The sequence below is a fragment of the Dipodomys spectabilis genome, unplaced genomic scaffold (assembly GCF_019054845.1).
Source record: "Dipodomys spectabilis isolate Male_0828 unplaced genomic scaffold, ASM1905484v1 ptg000286l, whole genome shotgun sequence".
Classification (NCBI taxonomy): Eukaryota; Metazoa; Chordata; class Mammalia; order Rodentia; family Heteromyidae; genus Dipodomys; species Dipodomys spectabilis.
Window position 1 is genome coordinate 417,730 of NW_024870963.1, and position 12,100 is coordinate 429,829.

The window sequence follows — 12,100 nt, forward strand, 5'->3', positions numbered from 1 at the left end:
AGACCCCACATTCAGAAAAGACGATTGTCTAATCAACTTAGGGGTCAGAAAAAGAATCAGGAAGAACAGAAATTAGGTTATGTCTCCTTCTTTCCCTTACACTTAGAGAGAAGCTGTTTCTGGTCTCTGTCCTTTCTATACCTCTACCACCATCAACTTTTCCCAACTCTCAAAGTTTTACCTTCTTTTCCTGAAGGAGTTGATCAGTGGGCTCAGGATGAGATTCAGAATTCCCAGATGTGAGCTTTAGGCCTAGGGGCTCCATGTCTTCTTCCTCTCCCAAACTTAGACTATAAAAAGGCATTTGGGCCTCTGCTTCTTCCTTTTCTTTTGGCTTTTCCTTTTCTTCTGAATAGCACCAAAGCCCCTAAAAGAATAGGAATTACAGCATGCACTCAAACACATGGATGAAGGTGACTTCTAGATATAGGAAAGACCTACATCTCTGTGTAGCAATGTTAAACCCCTCTTCTTCCCACCCTAATACTGATCAGTGTTAGTCTGTCTTATATGCCCCAGTGCTCTCATGGTCATACATTTCCCTATACAACCTCCTCCCCCTCTCCCTCCCCCTCCCCCTCCCCCTCCTCCTCCTCCTCCTTTTTCTTCTACCCTATACAACCTTCTACTGGGCCTTTAACTAGATGCTTCATGATCTTCCTTCCTCTTCTATTTCCTTACTGCTCTCACAGCCTGGGAGCCTGAGATCCCTCATGCTCCTCCTTAATGATTTAAAGATATTTTTAGAGCCAAGCACTGATGGCTCATGCCTGCAATCCTAGCTACTCAAAAGGCTGAGATCTGAGGATTACAGTTTAAAGCCAGCCTGGTCAGGAAACTCTGTGATATTCTTATCTCCAATTAACCAACAAAAAAAGACAGAAATGGATCTGTGGCTCAAGTGGTGAAGCTAGAATTACACTGGTGAGTGCCCAGCTTGGTCCAGAATCTTTGAAACAGGGATACTAATGAAATCAGCAATGGGGGATAGGGAAAGCACCTCAGAAAAAACTGAGGAGAAACAGTACCAAATACAGAGTACTACAGAGAGAAGTAGAGGCATTAAGCTAGTGACAAGAGTATATAACAGACAAGGCTGGAGTCCAGATGAGTGTATGGAACCATTACCAAAGTTGTTTTCTGAAATCGTTTTGTAGTAGAGATGGATTTCAGAGTCTTGGGACAAGTAGGAAGGTCTAGTCCCTCGGAGAGATACTGAACTGTCCTGCTTGGTGGCTCAGAGAACAGGTAGTTTTGGGTATTCAAACTGTATAAATTAGCTTGCAACGTTTGAGATGTCTGAAGGCACTGGAGCAAGGGGCTGGCAGACAAGATGCTCTTTACAGTGGGGAGGGTAACCAGGCACTGATTCTCCAAGGAGAGGATATCTGAGTGGACAGACAAATGCCTGTTAGATTGTTTCATGGTCTTCAGGTCAGGAATTTGAACCATGCACCGGTTCTCCAAGGAGAGGATGTCTGAGCGGGCAGACATCTGTGGTTTCTCCAGGGGCTGTAAATCAGGAAGCATGGCCAGGCAACGGTTCTCCAAGGAGAGGATATGTGAGCGGGCAGATGTATGCCCATAGAATTTCTCCATGGCTGAAGCCCAACTAGTATACACCTAGAAAGAAAGAGAAATAGATGAGAACTTGCCATCTAAAGAAGTTTATTTATTTAAGCTGGGAGCCCATGGCTCATACCTATAATCCTAGCAACTCAGGTGACTGAGATCTGAGGATGGTACTTCAATGCCAGCCTGGGCAAGAAAGAACATGAAACTCTATCTCCAATTAAACACCAAAAGCCAGAAGTGGACCTTCAGATTCAGTGGTACAGTACTAGTCTAGAGATAGTACTCAGACCCTGAGTTCAAGTCCTATTACTGGCACTAAAACAAAGCAAAGTAAAACAAAACAAATGTAAAAACAGACTATGACAAACTTGACTTTGAATTCTGGTTTCTCTACCATGAGACCTCGGACAACCTATTTTAACTCTGTGGCTCTGCTTTCTTATCTACCAACCTTACAAAAAGACCTATAGGAATTAGGGGAAAAATATGTACACTTGGAACCAGTGCCTGACACTTAAATATAATAAGGGGTCCAGAAAGGGAAGGCATTCTGTTATTATCCAGTAAACTACCAAATCTTTTTGTTTTGTTTGGGCAACAAGATGCCCTCTAGAGCCCAGGACTTCATGATTCTTCTGCCTGCATACCCAGAGATGGGGTTAGAAGTATACACACCTTACATGGCTACTACTCCTTCCCTGCCTCTCAGATCTACTGCCATTCCTCCTGCCACTTTTGTTGAAACCTTATAATCTACTTGTGATTATTGACACTGTATTCAGATCTGACTAAGGAGCTCCCCTGATATCTACCCCAGCCACCTTTCAGATCACTATGTTTATCAAAATAAAAAATAAGTTTGTAGCTGGGCACCATGGCTCATGCCTGTAATCCTAGTTACTCAGGAGGCTGAGATCTGAGGATCATGGTTCAAAGCGAGCCTGGGCAGGAAAGTCTGTGAGACTCTTATCTCCAATAAACCACTAGAAAACCGGAAGTGGTGCTGTGGCTCAAGTGGTAGAGCGCTCGCCTTGGGCTGAAGAGGGCAGGGACAGTGCCCAAGCCCAGAATTCAAGCCCCATGACCGACCAAAATAATAATAATGTTTGCTAGCCAGGCACCAGTAATCCTAGCTACTCAGGAGGCTGAGATCTGAGGATTCCAGTTCAAAGCTAGCCTGGACAAGAAAATCTATGCAACTCTTATCTCCAACTGACTAGCAGAATGCTGGAACAAGAGATGTGTCGCAAATGGTACAGTGCCAATCTGTGGAGAAAAAGCTACAAGAAGCAAGAGCTGGGCGCCAGTGGCTCATAACTATAATCCTAGCTACTCAGAATACTTAGATCTGAGGACTGAAGTTTGAAGCCAGTGGTAAAGGAAAGTGCATGAGATTCTTATCTCTAATTAACTATTAAAAAATAAAAAAGGCCAGGTGCCAGTGGCTCATGCCTGTAATCTTAGCTACTCAGAAGGCTGAGATCTGAGGATGACAGTTCAAATCAGCCTGGGCATGAACATTCATGAAACTCTTATCTCCAATAAACCACCAGAAATCTGGGAGTAGTGCTGTGGCTCAGGTGGTAGAGTGCTAGCCTTGAGCTGAAGAGCTGAGAGACAGCACCCAGGCCCAGAGTTCAAGCCCCATGACAGACCAAAAAAAAAAAAAAAGGCCAGAAGTAGAGCTGTGTCTGAAGTAGTAGAGTGCTAACCTTAACCTTGAGAAAAGTTCAGGGACAGTGATCAGGCCCTGAGTTCAAGCTCCAGGGCCAGAAACCACCCCCCTATTACTCCCACCCTCCACCAAAAAAGGAGTATCAATTTTTTTTCCCTAAAGAAAGAGAAGGTGCCAGAGGCTTGTAGCTCACATAATCCTAGCTACTCAGAAGGTTAAACTTGAAGATCTCATTTGAAGATAGCCAGGACAGATTCTAGCGACTATTTCCAATTAACCAGCAAAAAGCACAATATGAACTGTGGCTCAAGTGGTAGAATGTCAGCCTTCATCAAAAAGGCCAAGTGTGTGAGGATGGGGAGTGACATTATACTTAAAGCATATCACATGAAATTAGGAAAATTGAGGAGATAGGTGCATTTGGGAGGGATGGGAAAAAATGACTAAGGAGTGATATTGATCAAATGTATTGTACTCATAAACAGACATGTTGAATAGTGACCCCTTGTATAACTACTTAAAAATAATAAAACTTAATTTTTAAAATTAACTTTTTGCCAGGCACTAGTGGCTCATGCCTGTAATCCTATTCAGGAGGCTGAGATCTGAGGATTACAGGTTTGAAGCAGGTTGGGACAGGAAAGTCTGTACCATTCTTATCTCCAATTCACCAGCAAAAAGCTGGAGGTGTGGTTCAACTGGTAGATCAGTACATAGCCTTGAGCAAAAACTTCAGCAACAGTGTCCAGGACCTGAGTTCAAGCCCTAGGAACACTTTATACAATGGCACTAAGAAAACAAAAACAAAAAACTGTTTAATTAGGTCACAAAAACAAAACTTTCATAATTCACAAGAAAAAGAATCACACAACTTATCTTCATTAACTAGAAAGTGATCAAACTTAAAGAAAAAAAAAAGCCAAATGAAGGCTGGGAATGTGGCTTAGTGGTAGAGCACTTGCCTGGCATGCATGAAGCCCTGGATTCAATTCCTCAGTACCACATAAACTGAAAAAGCCGGAAGTGAGGCTGTGGCTCAAGTAGTAGAGTATTATCCTTAAGCAAAAGAAGCTCAAGAACAGTGCTCCAGGCCCTGAGTTCAAGGCCCATCTGGCAAAAACAAACAAACAAAAAAGCCAAATGAGTGTGAAGCCTGACTTCAAGCCCTATACAAGCAGAGAGGGAAGAGAAAAGACGGAAGAGGGGAGAAGACAGAGGGGTTTCAAATCAAAGAGTAATAGAAAAATAAGGTCATGTAAACTTTTTCCGCCCTGGAGTTTGTGTAGAGAGATTCAGCTCTCTTGGAACTGAAAGGTGAAAGTCCTCCCTCGTGTTCAGGGCCTTTCCCCGCGGATTAGTGTCACACACTTCCCCGGGAGTGTATGTAAATGCTCTGCTCCCACCCCTCTTTTTCTTCTGACCACCCTTCAGGCAGTATTCTGGACCTGGGGTATCTTAGGCACCTTACCTTCTACCTAAGAGCCTGCAGGCCAGTTAAACACCCTGAGTCTCCGCGTAGGAAGGCCCACACAGCAGCTGTCTGCGACAGCTCCTCTCCTCCCCAGGAGGCCCCAGTCAGGGAAGTAACTGGACTTCCTTTCTCTTTCCCATTCACACACCACGGGCCCTGAGTGACCAGAGCAGCGGGAGAAATCCGCGGATGCGCCCCACCCCGCGGGCCCCGGGTCCCCTAGTCGCTCGCTGGCTGCTCCTAGTCCTCCCCACCAGTTCCCAGCTCCCGAGGGCAGCGCCCAGACCTGCCAGCTCACTCGTTTCACCTGCTCCGACCTCCCGCAGCGCCTGGGGCCCGCGGAAAATCAGCGGCAGGTACCGGGCGAGTCACCAAATGGAAGCCCTACTCCCGCACCCGACTTCCCCAGCACCGAAGGGCCGGGGCGGAGCCGGGCCGGGGCGAGGCGGGGCGGAGCCGGGCCTGGGCGAGGCGGGGCGGAGCCGGGCCGGGCCGGGGCCTCGAAGGAGCGCCTAGAGGACGTTCGCAGCTCTGTTTAGGCCCTAGTTACTGGGTTCGGTTAGTTTTTCTACACGTATCCTTTTCCTTCCCTGCTCGTCTTTTTCTCCTGTCCCTCAAGGTTTTCATTCCACCCAACTCCCCTCCTCAGCTAGTTTTCACTCATCCTCCTTTAAAAAAGACTTTTTAATTTTTATTGTGATTTTAGAGGTGACGTACCCAGGGGTTATAGTTACATATATCAGGTAAAGACTACGTTTCTCCTTTTATATCTCCGAATTCAATTTCTTGAAAAAAGTCATGTTTGCTACCTATCTTTATTCTTTCTTTCTTTTATGTCGGTCATGGGGCTTGAACTCGGCCTGGGCGCTGTCCCTGCGCTCTTCAGCTCAAGGCAAGTTCTCTACCACTTGAACCAGTGTCACTTCCAGTTTTGTGGTGGTCCCTGAGATAAGAGTCTCACGGACTTTCCTGCCCAGGCTGGCTTTGAGCCGTGATCCTCAGATCTCACCATCCTAAGTAGCTAGGATGATTACAGGCGTGAGCCACTGGCGCCTGGCGCCTGTCATTTTTATTTAACAAGTTTAGGAAGAAATGCACCTGCTACCCTTGAAATAGATATATATTAAATTTGACCCAATGTCTAGATTCTGACTCACACAGTCCCAGAATGAACTCTACAAAATACCTAAGCTGGATTTTGAAGGGTCCAGATTAACTATTTTTCTTAGAATAGCTGGTAAGAAGGTAAATTAAATAAGTAGGTTTAATTAGGTAGCCAATGAAGAGAGCACTACACAGTATTCAGGCAGGAATACCATGCATGGTAGAGGTGTACAGGCTGAAAGGGCCAGAGGGCTGTTTTGCTGGGCCTTCACTAGGGAAAAGATAGGGGGAGATGTGGACAGTACAGTGTGGCACCATTGGATGTGGATGTGACCTCAAGGCCTGGGACCCTGGAGGTCACCCGGGGTCAGCCAGGATGTGATATCTGAGGAGGGGAAGGTGACTGCCTCCAGGTGTGCCAGTTACCTAGGTGACACAGGTACTGGGTGGAGACCAATGAAAGAGGTGGGAAGGTCAGGGCTTGAACAACCCTGGGCAAATCTTACAAAGGTCACAAATGAGCCAAATCAGCTTTAACCCCCTTTGGGCAGAGCTAAATACATATTGCCAACATTTCCAGTCCCTATAGTTGAAGTAACCTTTTTTCAGATTATAATTGTTAATTCAATCGGGACTTTTTCCAAACAAGTAACTATTCCAGCAGTCATTTCTGACTGTACTAAATTCACTGAGTTCTCATAGCATATCTTGTTTTCCTTATTTACAAGTTCTCAGAGGACTACTCACTTTTCTTCATATATAGCCTGCACCCCTGATTATTGGGAGCCACAATACACATTGAATACTCATTAAATAGTATCTAAGCTGACCTGGGTCTGAGACTAAGAAGTGGCATCTCCTCAGTCATTTGAAGTCCTTTTGGGAAGGCCATATTAAAATTGCTCACTTTAGCTGGTCCTGGTGATTCATGCCTGTAATCCTAGCTACTCAGGACTCTCAAATCTGAGGATCAGAGTTTGAAGCCAGGCTGGGCAAGAAAGTCCATTAGATTCTTACTGTTTTTTTGTTGTTATTGTTGTTGTTTGTTTTTTTTTTTTTTGTAGGTTGTGGGGCCTGAACTCTGGGCCTGATTGCTGTCCCTCAGCTCTTCAGCTCAAGGCTAGCGCTCTACTACTTGAGCCATAGCACCACTTCTGGTTTTTTCTGCTTATGTGGTGCTGAGGAATTGAACCCAGGGCCTCATGCATGCAAGGCAAGCACTCTACCACTGAGCCACCTTCCAGCCCCTGTTTTTTTGTGTTTTTTTAAATTTTATTATGTGGTACTGGGGACTCGAACTCAGTGCCTCCTGCATGCTAAGAAAGCACTGTATCACTAAGCCACACTCCTGGCTTCCCATTAGATTTTTATCTGCCATTAACCACCAAAAATCTGGATGTGGAGGTGTGGCTCAAGTGGTAGAGAGCCAGCCTTGAGAGAAAAAACTAAGATGAACATGAGACTCTAAATTCAAGTCCCAACACTGACATACACACTAAATAAATAAGTAAATAACTAAATATAAATAAGATGTCTTACTTCTGGCCTGTTTTCTTATAGACCCATTGTCTTTTACTTTGACTCAACAAGCATATGCTAATGAACTATCAAATGCAAGAGATGAATATTTGTGTAAAATGAATAAAACATACTATAAGAACCCAGTTTTAGATTTAGCTTAAAGGAAAGCCATTCTGGCCCAGCAACCTCCATCCTAGGCCCTCAGCCCTGTCCCTCAAATCAAGTGATCAGACTAGTTCTAACCACCCACCCAAAACTTCACATATCTTTAGCCTCCAGTTGAATCAGCAGAATGCTGTCCCCAGAGTCCCAATCACAACTGTTGACTCTCCAGTGACAGCTTCAGAAATGCCCTCCCAACAAATGGCTCCAGGATGTGACCTCATGAAATTATTTACAAAAATTGCTTAAGCAAATTTAGCTTCTGTGAATCAGCTTGCTTGCTTGTGAAACTGCCTCACCACCTGTATGTGGCTTTTGCCTTTATAAACTCTGCCCTACTAGGGTTAGGGCTGCTCTTTGTTTTGAGACCCTGAAGTCCTGAATAGGACAGTTCCTGACCAGCCAACAAACTCCTTTGTCATCTTTAACCATGCCTCCACGGACTTCTCAACTCTGAGGTTATTTCAATGCCTCCTCCTCAAGTATTTACAGTATCACAGAGGACACAAGAAGTCACAAAATTACAAGGCAGATAAGAAATGCTCTATTAGACTAAGGAACAAAGTATAAACTATATGAAGTGAGGGAGGGATCCCCAGCAATTCTCAGGAACAGATAGACTTTGTACTGGGAAGGACAAACCTTTGATAAGAAGCTATGGAAGTGAGATTTGGGGGGACAGAAAAGCCTTCTTGATTTTACCTGTGTTTTTTTTTTTTAATTTAATGTAGTTACCTGAATAACTACTTTTAGATTTACAGTGAATGTTTCTGTATAAGTATGGTCAACTTCATTTAAAATTTTTTGTTAAAACATTAAGAAATATTCATGGGGCTGGGAAGGTGGCTCAGTGGCAGAGTGCTTGCCTTGTATGCATGAGGCCCTGGCTTCTATTCCTCAGCACCACATAAGCAGAAAAAGCCGGAAGTGGCACTGTGCCTCAAGTGGTAGAGTGCTAGCCTTGAGCTGAAGAGCTGAGGGACAGCACCCAGGCCTAGAGTTCAGGCCCCATGACTGACAAGAAAGAAAGAAAGAAAGAGAGAGAGAGAAAGAGAGAGAGAGAGAGAAAGAAAGAAAAAAGAAAGAAGGAAAGAAAGAAAGAAGGAAAATAAAAAAGAAACATTCACTTTTATTTACTGTAAAATTAAGTTCACATATAATCTCAATAAAGTCTTCAAGTTCACTTTATGGTCTCTGGGGGAAAAGAGATCAGTAATTATAAGTCTCAGGAAGCAGTCTTTTTTTTTTCAGATATTATCATCTTACCTGAGAATGGTTTGTCTAGTCTTAAGAATGAAGCATGGAGCCAGGCACCAGTGGCTCATGCCTGTAATCCTAGCTACTCAGGAGGCAGAGATCTGAGTTTTGCAGTTTAAAGCCAGCCTGGGCAGGAAAGTCTGTGACACTCTTATCTCCAATTAACCACCAGAAAATTAGAAGTGGTGCTGTGACTCTAGCGGTAGAGCATTAACCTTGAGCTGAGGAGCTCACAGATAGCACCCAGGTCCAGAGTTCAAGCCCCATGACCAATTAAAAAAATAAATAAATAAAGCATGGAGGGCTGGGAATGTGGCTTTGTGGTAGAGTGCTTGCCTGGCATGCATAAAGTCCTAAGTTTGATTCATCGGTGCCACATAAACAGAAGAAGCCAGAAGTGGTGCTGTGGCTCAAGTGGTAGAATGCTAGCCTTGAGGAAAAGCAGCTCAGGGACAGCAACCAGGCCTTGAATTTAAGCCCCACCTAAGCCGGGCGCCATGGCTCACGCCTGTAATCCTAGCTACTCAGGAGATTGAGATCTGAGGATTGAGGTTCAAAGCCAGCCCGGGCAGGAAAGTCTGTGAGACTCTTATCTCCAATAAACCACTAGAAAACTGCTCAAGCGGTAGAGTGCTAGCCTCAATCGGAAGAGTGCAGGGACAGCGCCCAAGCCCAGAGTTCAAGCCCCACAACCAATCAAAAAAAAAAAAAAAAAGACATCACCTGCCTGAAACCAATAATCACCTGACTGTGAGTCATCCCAGACTCAGATCATTTTCTCATCCGCTGAGGTCATTCCTGCCCCCCCACCTTGGTTGTGGGCCCTGAACTCTGGGCCTGGGCGCTGTCCCTCAGCTCTTTAGCTCAAGGCTAGTACTCTACCACTTGAGCCACAGCGCCACTTCTGGCTTTTTCTGCTTATGTGGTGCTGAGGAATCCAACCCAGGGCTAAGGCATGTAAGGCAAGCACTATACCACTGAGCTACCTTCCCAGCCCACTGAGGTCACTTTCTGAACCACACCATCACATCTCGTTCAGATAGTGAGAGGTTCCCCAGGCTCTGGGGCTCTGAGATCATTTCCGCATCTCCTGTGATCAACCTCCTCCTCACCTTTCCCTATATAACCCCTCTCAACCACAAATTCTCTCTCTTCCTCTTTTCCCCCCTTTTACTGATAAAAGTAAAAAGAGATAAATCTCTCCTCTATCTAGTGTGGGCCAGCAGGTTGCGCTCCCCCACCAATAAACTTTTCTGCCCGAACCACATGGCAGTCTTGGCAAACCTTACACAGAAAAGGCCCACTTTGAGGAAGGTGCCACCTCTAGAGCCAGGGGACATCTTTAGTGTAAGAGCTGGTTCTTAAGCTATTTGTTCAAGATAAGAGAGGAAAATGAGGATTTCCATAGATGGTTATAGTTCATGAGAAGCAGGTCATAGCAACAATGGAGGGAAGATGGCTTTAGTAATAATAGAGGAGACTGAAGCCAAATTACAGGGTGTTTAATTTGTTTGCTCATTTTTGTGCTGGTACTGCAGTTTGAACTCAGAGCCTGGGTTCTGTCCCTTAGCATTTTCTGCTCTAATCTGGTATTCTACTATATTTGAACCACACTTCCAATCCTGGCTTTTTGCTGGCTAATTAGAGATAAGAGTCTCAGGGATTTGTTTACTTGGGCTAGCTTTGAACCACATTCTTCAGACCTCAGCCTTCTAGGCAGCTAGCATTATAGGTGTGAACCACAGCCAGCATTTTATTTTAAAAGATTCTTATAGTAGAGAAACTAGGACACAGAATTTATTAACTGATACATTTATATAACTCAATCTACAGATACAGCTCACAAAGCAAAGACAGAAAATGTTCAACTCTTCCAATTTTCCTCTTACCTCTCTTATACAATTTTTTTCTTTTATACATCCTACTTATCCTTACTCATTTTCAACTATATTCTTTGTCTATAATAAACAGAGATATATGAAAAACCTTAACAAAGTAATGATATTTTAAAAATAAATTAATAAATACTTGTTAAGTATTTCTTTTTTCTTTCTTTCTTTCTTTTTGGCATTACAGGGGTTTGAGATCACTTAGAAATCTAGTACCCACCAATGAATCATAACTCTTGCCCTTGTCTTCTACTGGTAATTTTGAGATGGTATCTATTGATCTTTTCTTCCTGGAGTTAGCTTCAAGCCAGTCCTTCAGATCTTAGTTACTAAGTAGCTAGGCTTACAAGTGTAAGTCAGCCAGTCTTGGCAAGTACTTCTGAGGTCAGAATAAAGAAAGGTGCAAGAAAGACTCTGTAACTACCCCTAGGAGCAGGAAAGCCTTAACAAATAATGGTAATAATAATCGACACTCTTATATCCCAACAACTTCCTAAGGGGCAGAAATGGAAAGACAGAGGGGAAAGATGTAAGGGAGCTGTGGAGCCAGGAAACATAAAATTATGTTGAGAACCACTGTCTTTTGAAGGGATAAGGCTGGCAACAGAATTGTCTTTAGAATCTCTGGAATACCTACTTTGCTGTGGAGAAACAAGGCAAAGCATAGCCTTTTTTTCTGTCTAGAATGTACTTTTCCTTCTCTAACTGGTGTGTGTGTGTGTGTGTGTATGTGTGTGTGTTTGTGTTCCTCTACCGATACAGAGCTTGACCTTGGAGCCTTCTTCTTGCTAGATAAGCACAGATGGGTTTCTAGGCATCCTTTCAAACTACCCACTTGATGGTGCTTTTCCTAACAGAAGCTTCTCTGGACAGAGATCATTCATCCATCCTCTTGGCTCTTATAGGACTTCATCCATGCTTGTAAGTCCACCATTATTACACTTTTATGAGCTCACAAGTCTGTCCTCTGATCAGAGATTCTCTGGCCTTCTTATCCTGATGCTTTTTTTTTTATAGTGCCAGGCATAGGTTAGGTAATTAGTAACTGTGTGAAAAAATAAGGAGCCCTGGGCATTGGTGGATCCTAGCTACTCAGGAGGCTGAGATCTGAGGATCATGGTTCAAAGCCAGCCAGGGCAAGCACATCCATGAGACTCTTATCTCCAATAAACCACCAGAAAACCAGAAATGGTGCTGTGGCTCAAGTGGTAGAGCTCTAGCCTTGATCTGAAGAGCTGAGAGACAGTGCCCAGGTCCAGAGTTCAAGCCCCATGACAGACAAAAAAAAAAAAAAAGGAGAAAAGAGTCAAGAAATAAAAACCAAACAAAAAACTCAGAAAGAGACAGACATAGGGGCTGGGAAGGTGGCTCAGTGGTAGAGTGCTTGCCTTGCATGCATGAAGCCCTGGGTTCGACTCCTCAGTACCACATAAGCAGAAAAAGCTG

General features: G+C 44.1%; 1 protein-coding gene across 1 annotated transcript in view; it reads right to left on the minus strand.

Moving 5' to 3' along the window:
- Positions 1–5,088, minus strand: part of Tep1 (telomerase associated protein 1) — a 59,964-nt gene extending 54,876 nt beyond the window's left edge. Inside the window, exons 1-3 of the mRNA XM_042701084.1 lie at positions 5,008–5,088; positions 1,129–1,623; positions 182–367 (exon numbers count right to left, since the gene is read on the minus strand). Coding sequence (XP_042557018.1) covers positions 182–367; positions 1,129–1,599 — 657 coding nt within the window. The 5' untranslated portion in view covers positions 1,600–1,623; positions 5,008–5,088. The remainder of the gene's footprint in view (positions 1–181; positions 368–1,128; positions 1,624–5,007) is intronic.
- Between the last annotated feature and the right edge of the window lie 7,012 nt (positions 5,089–12,100).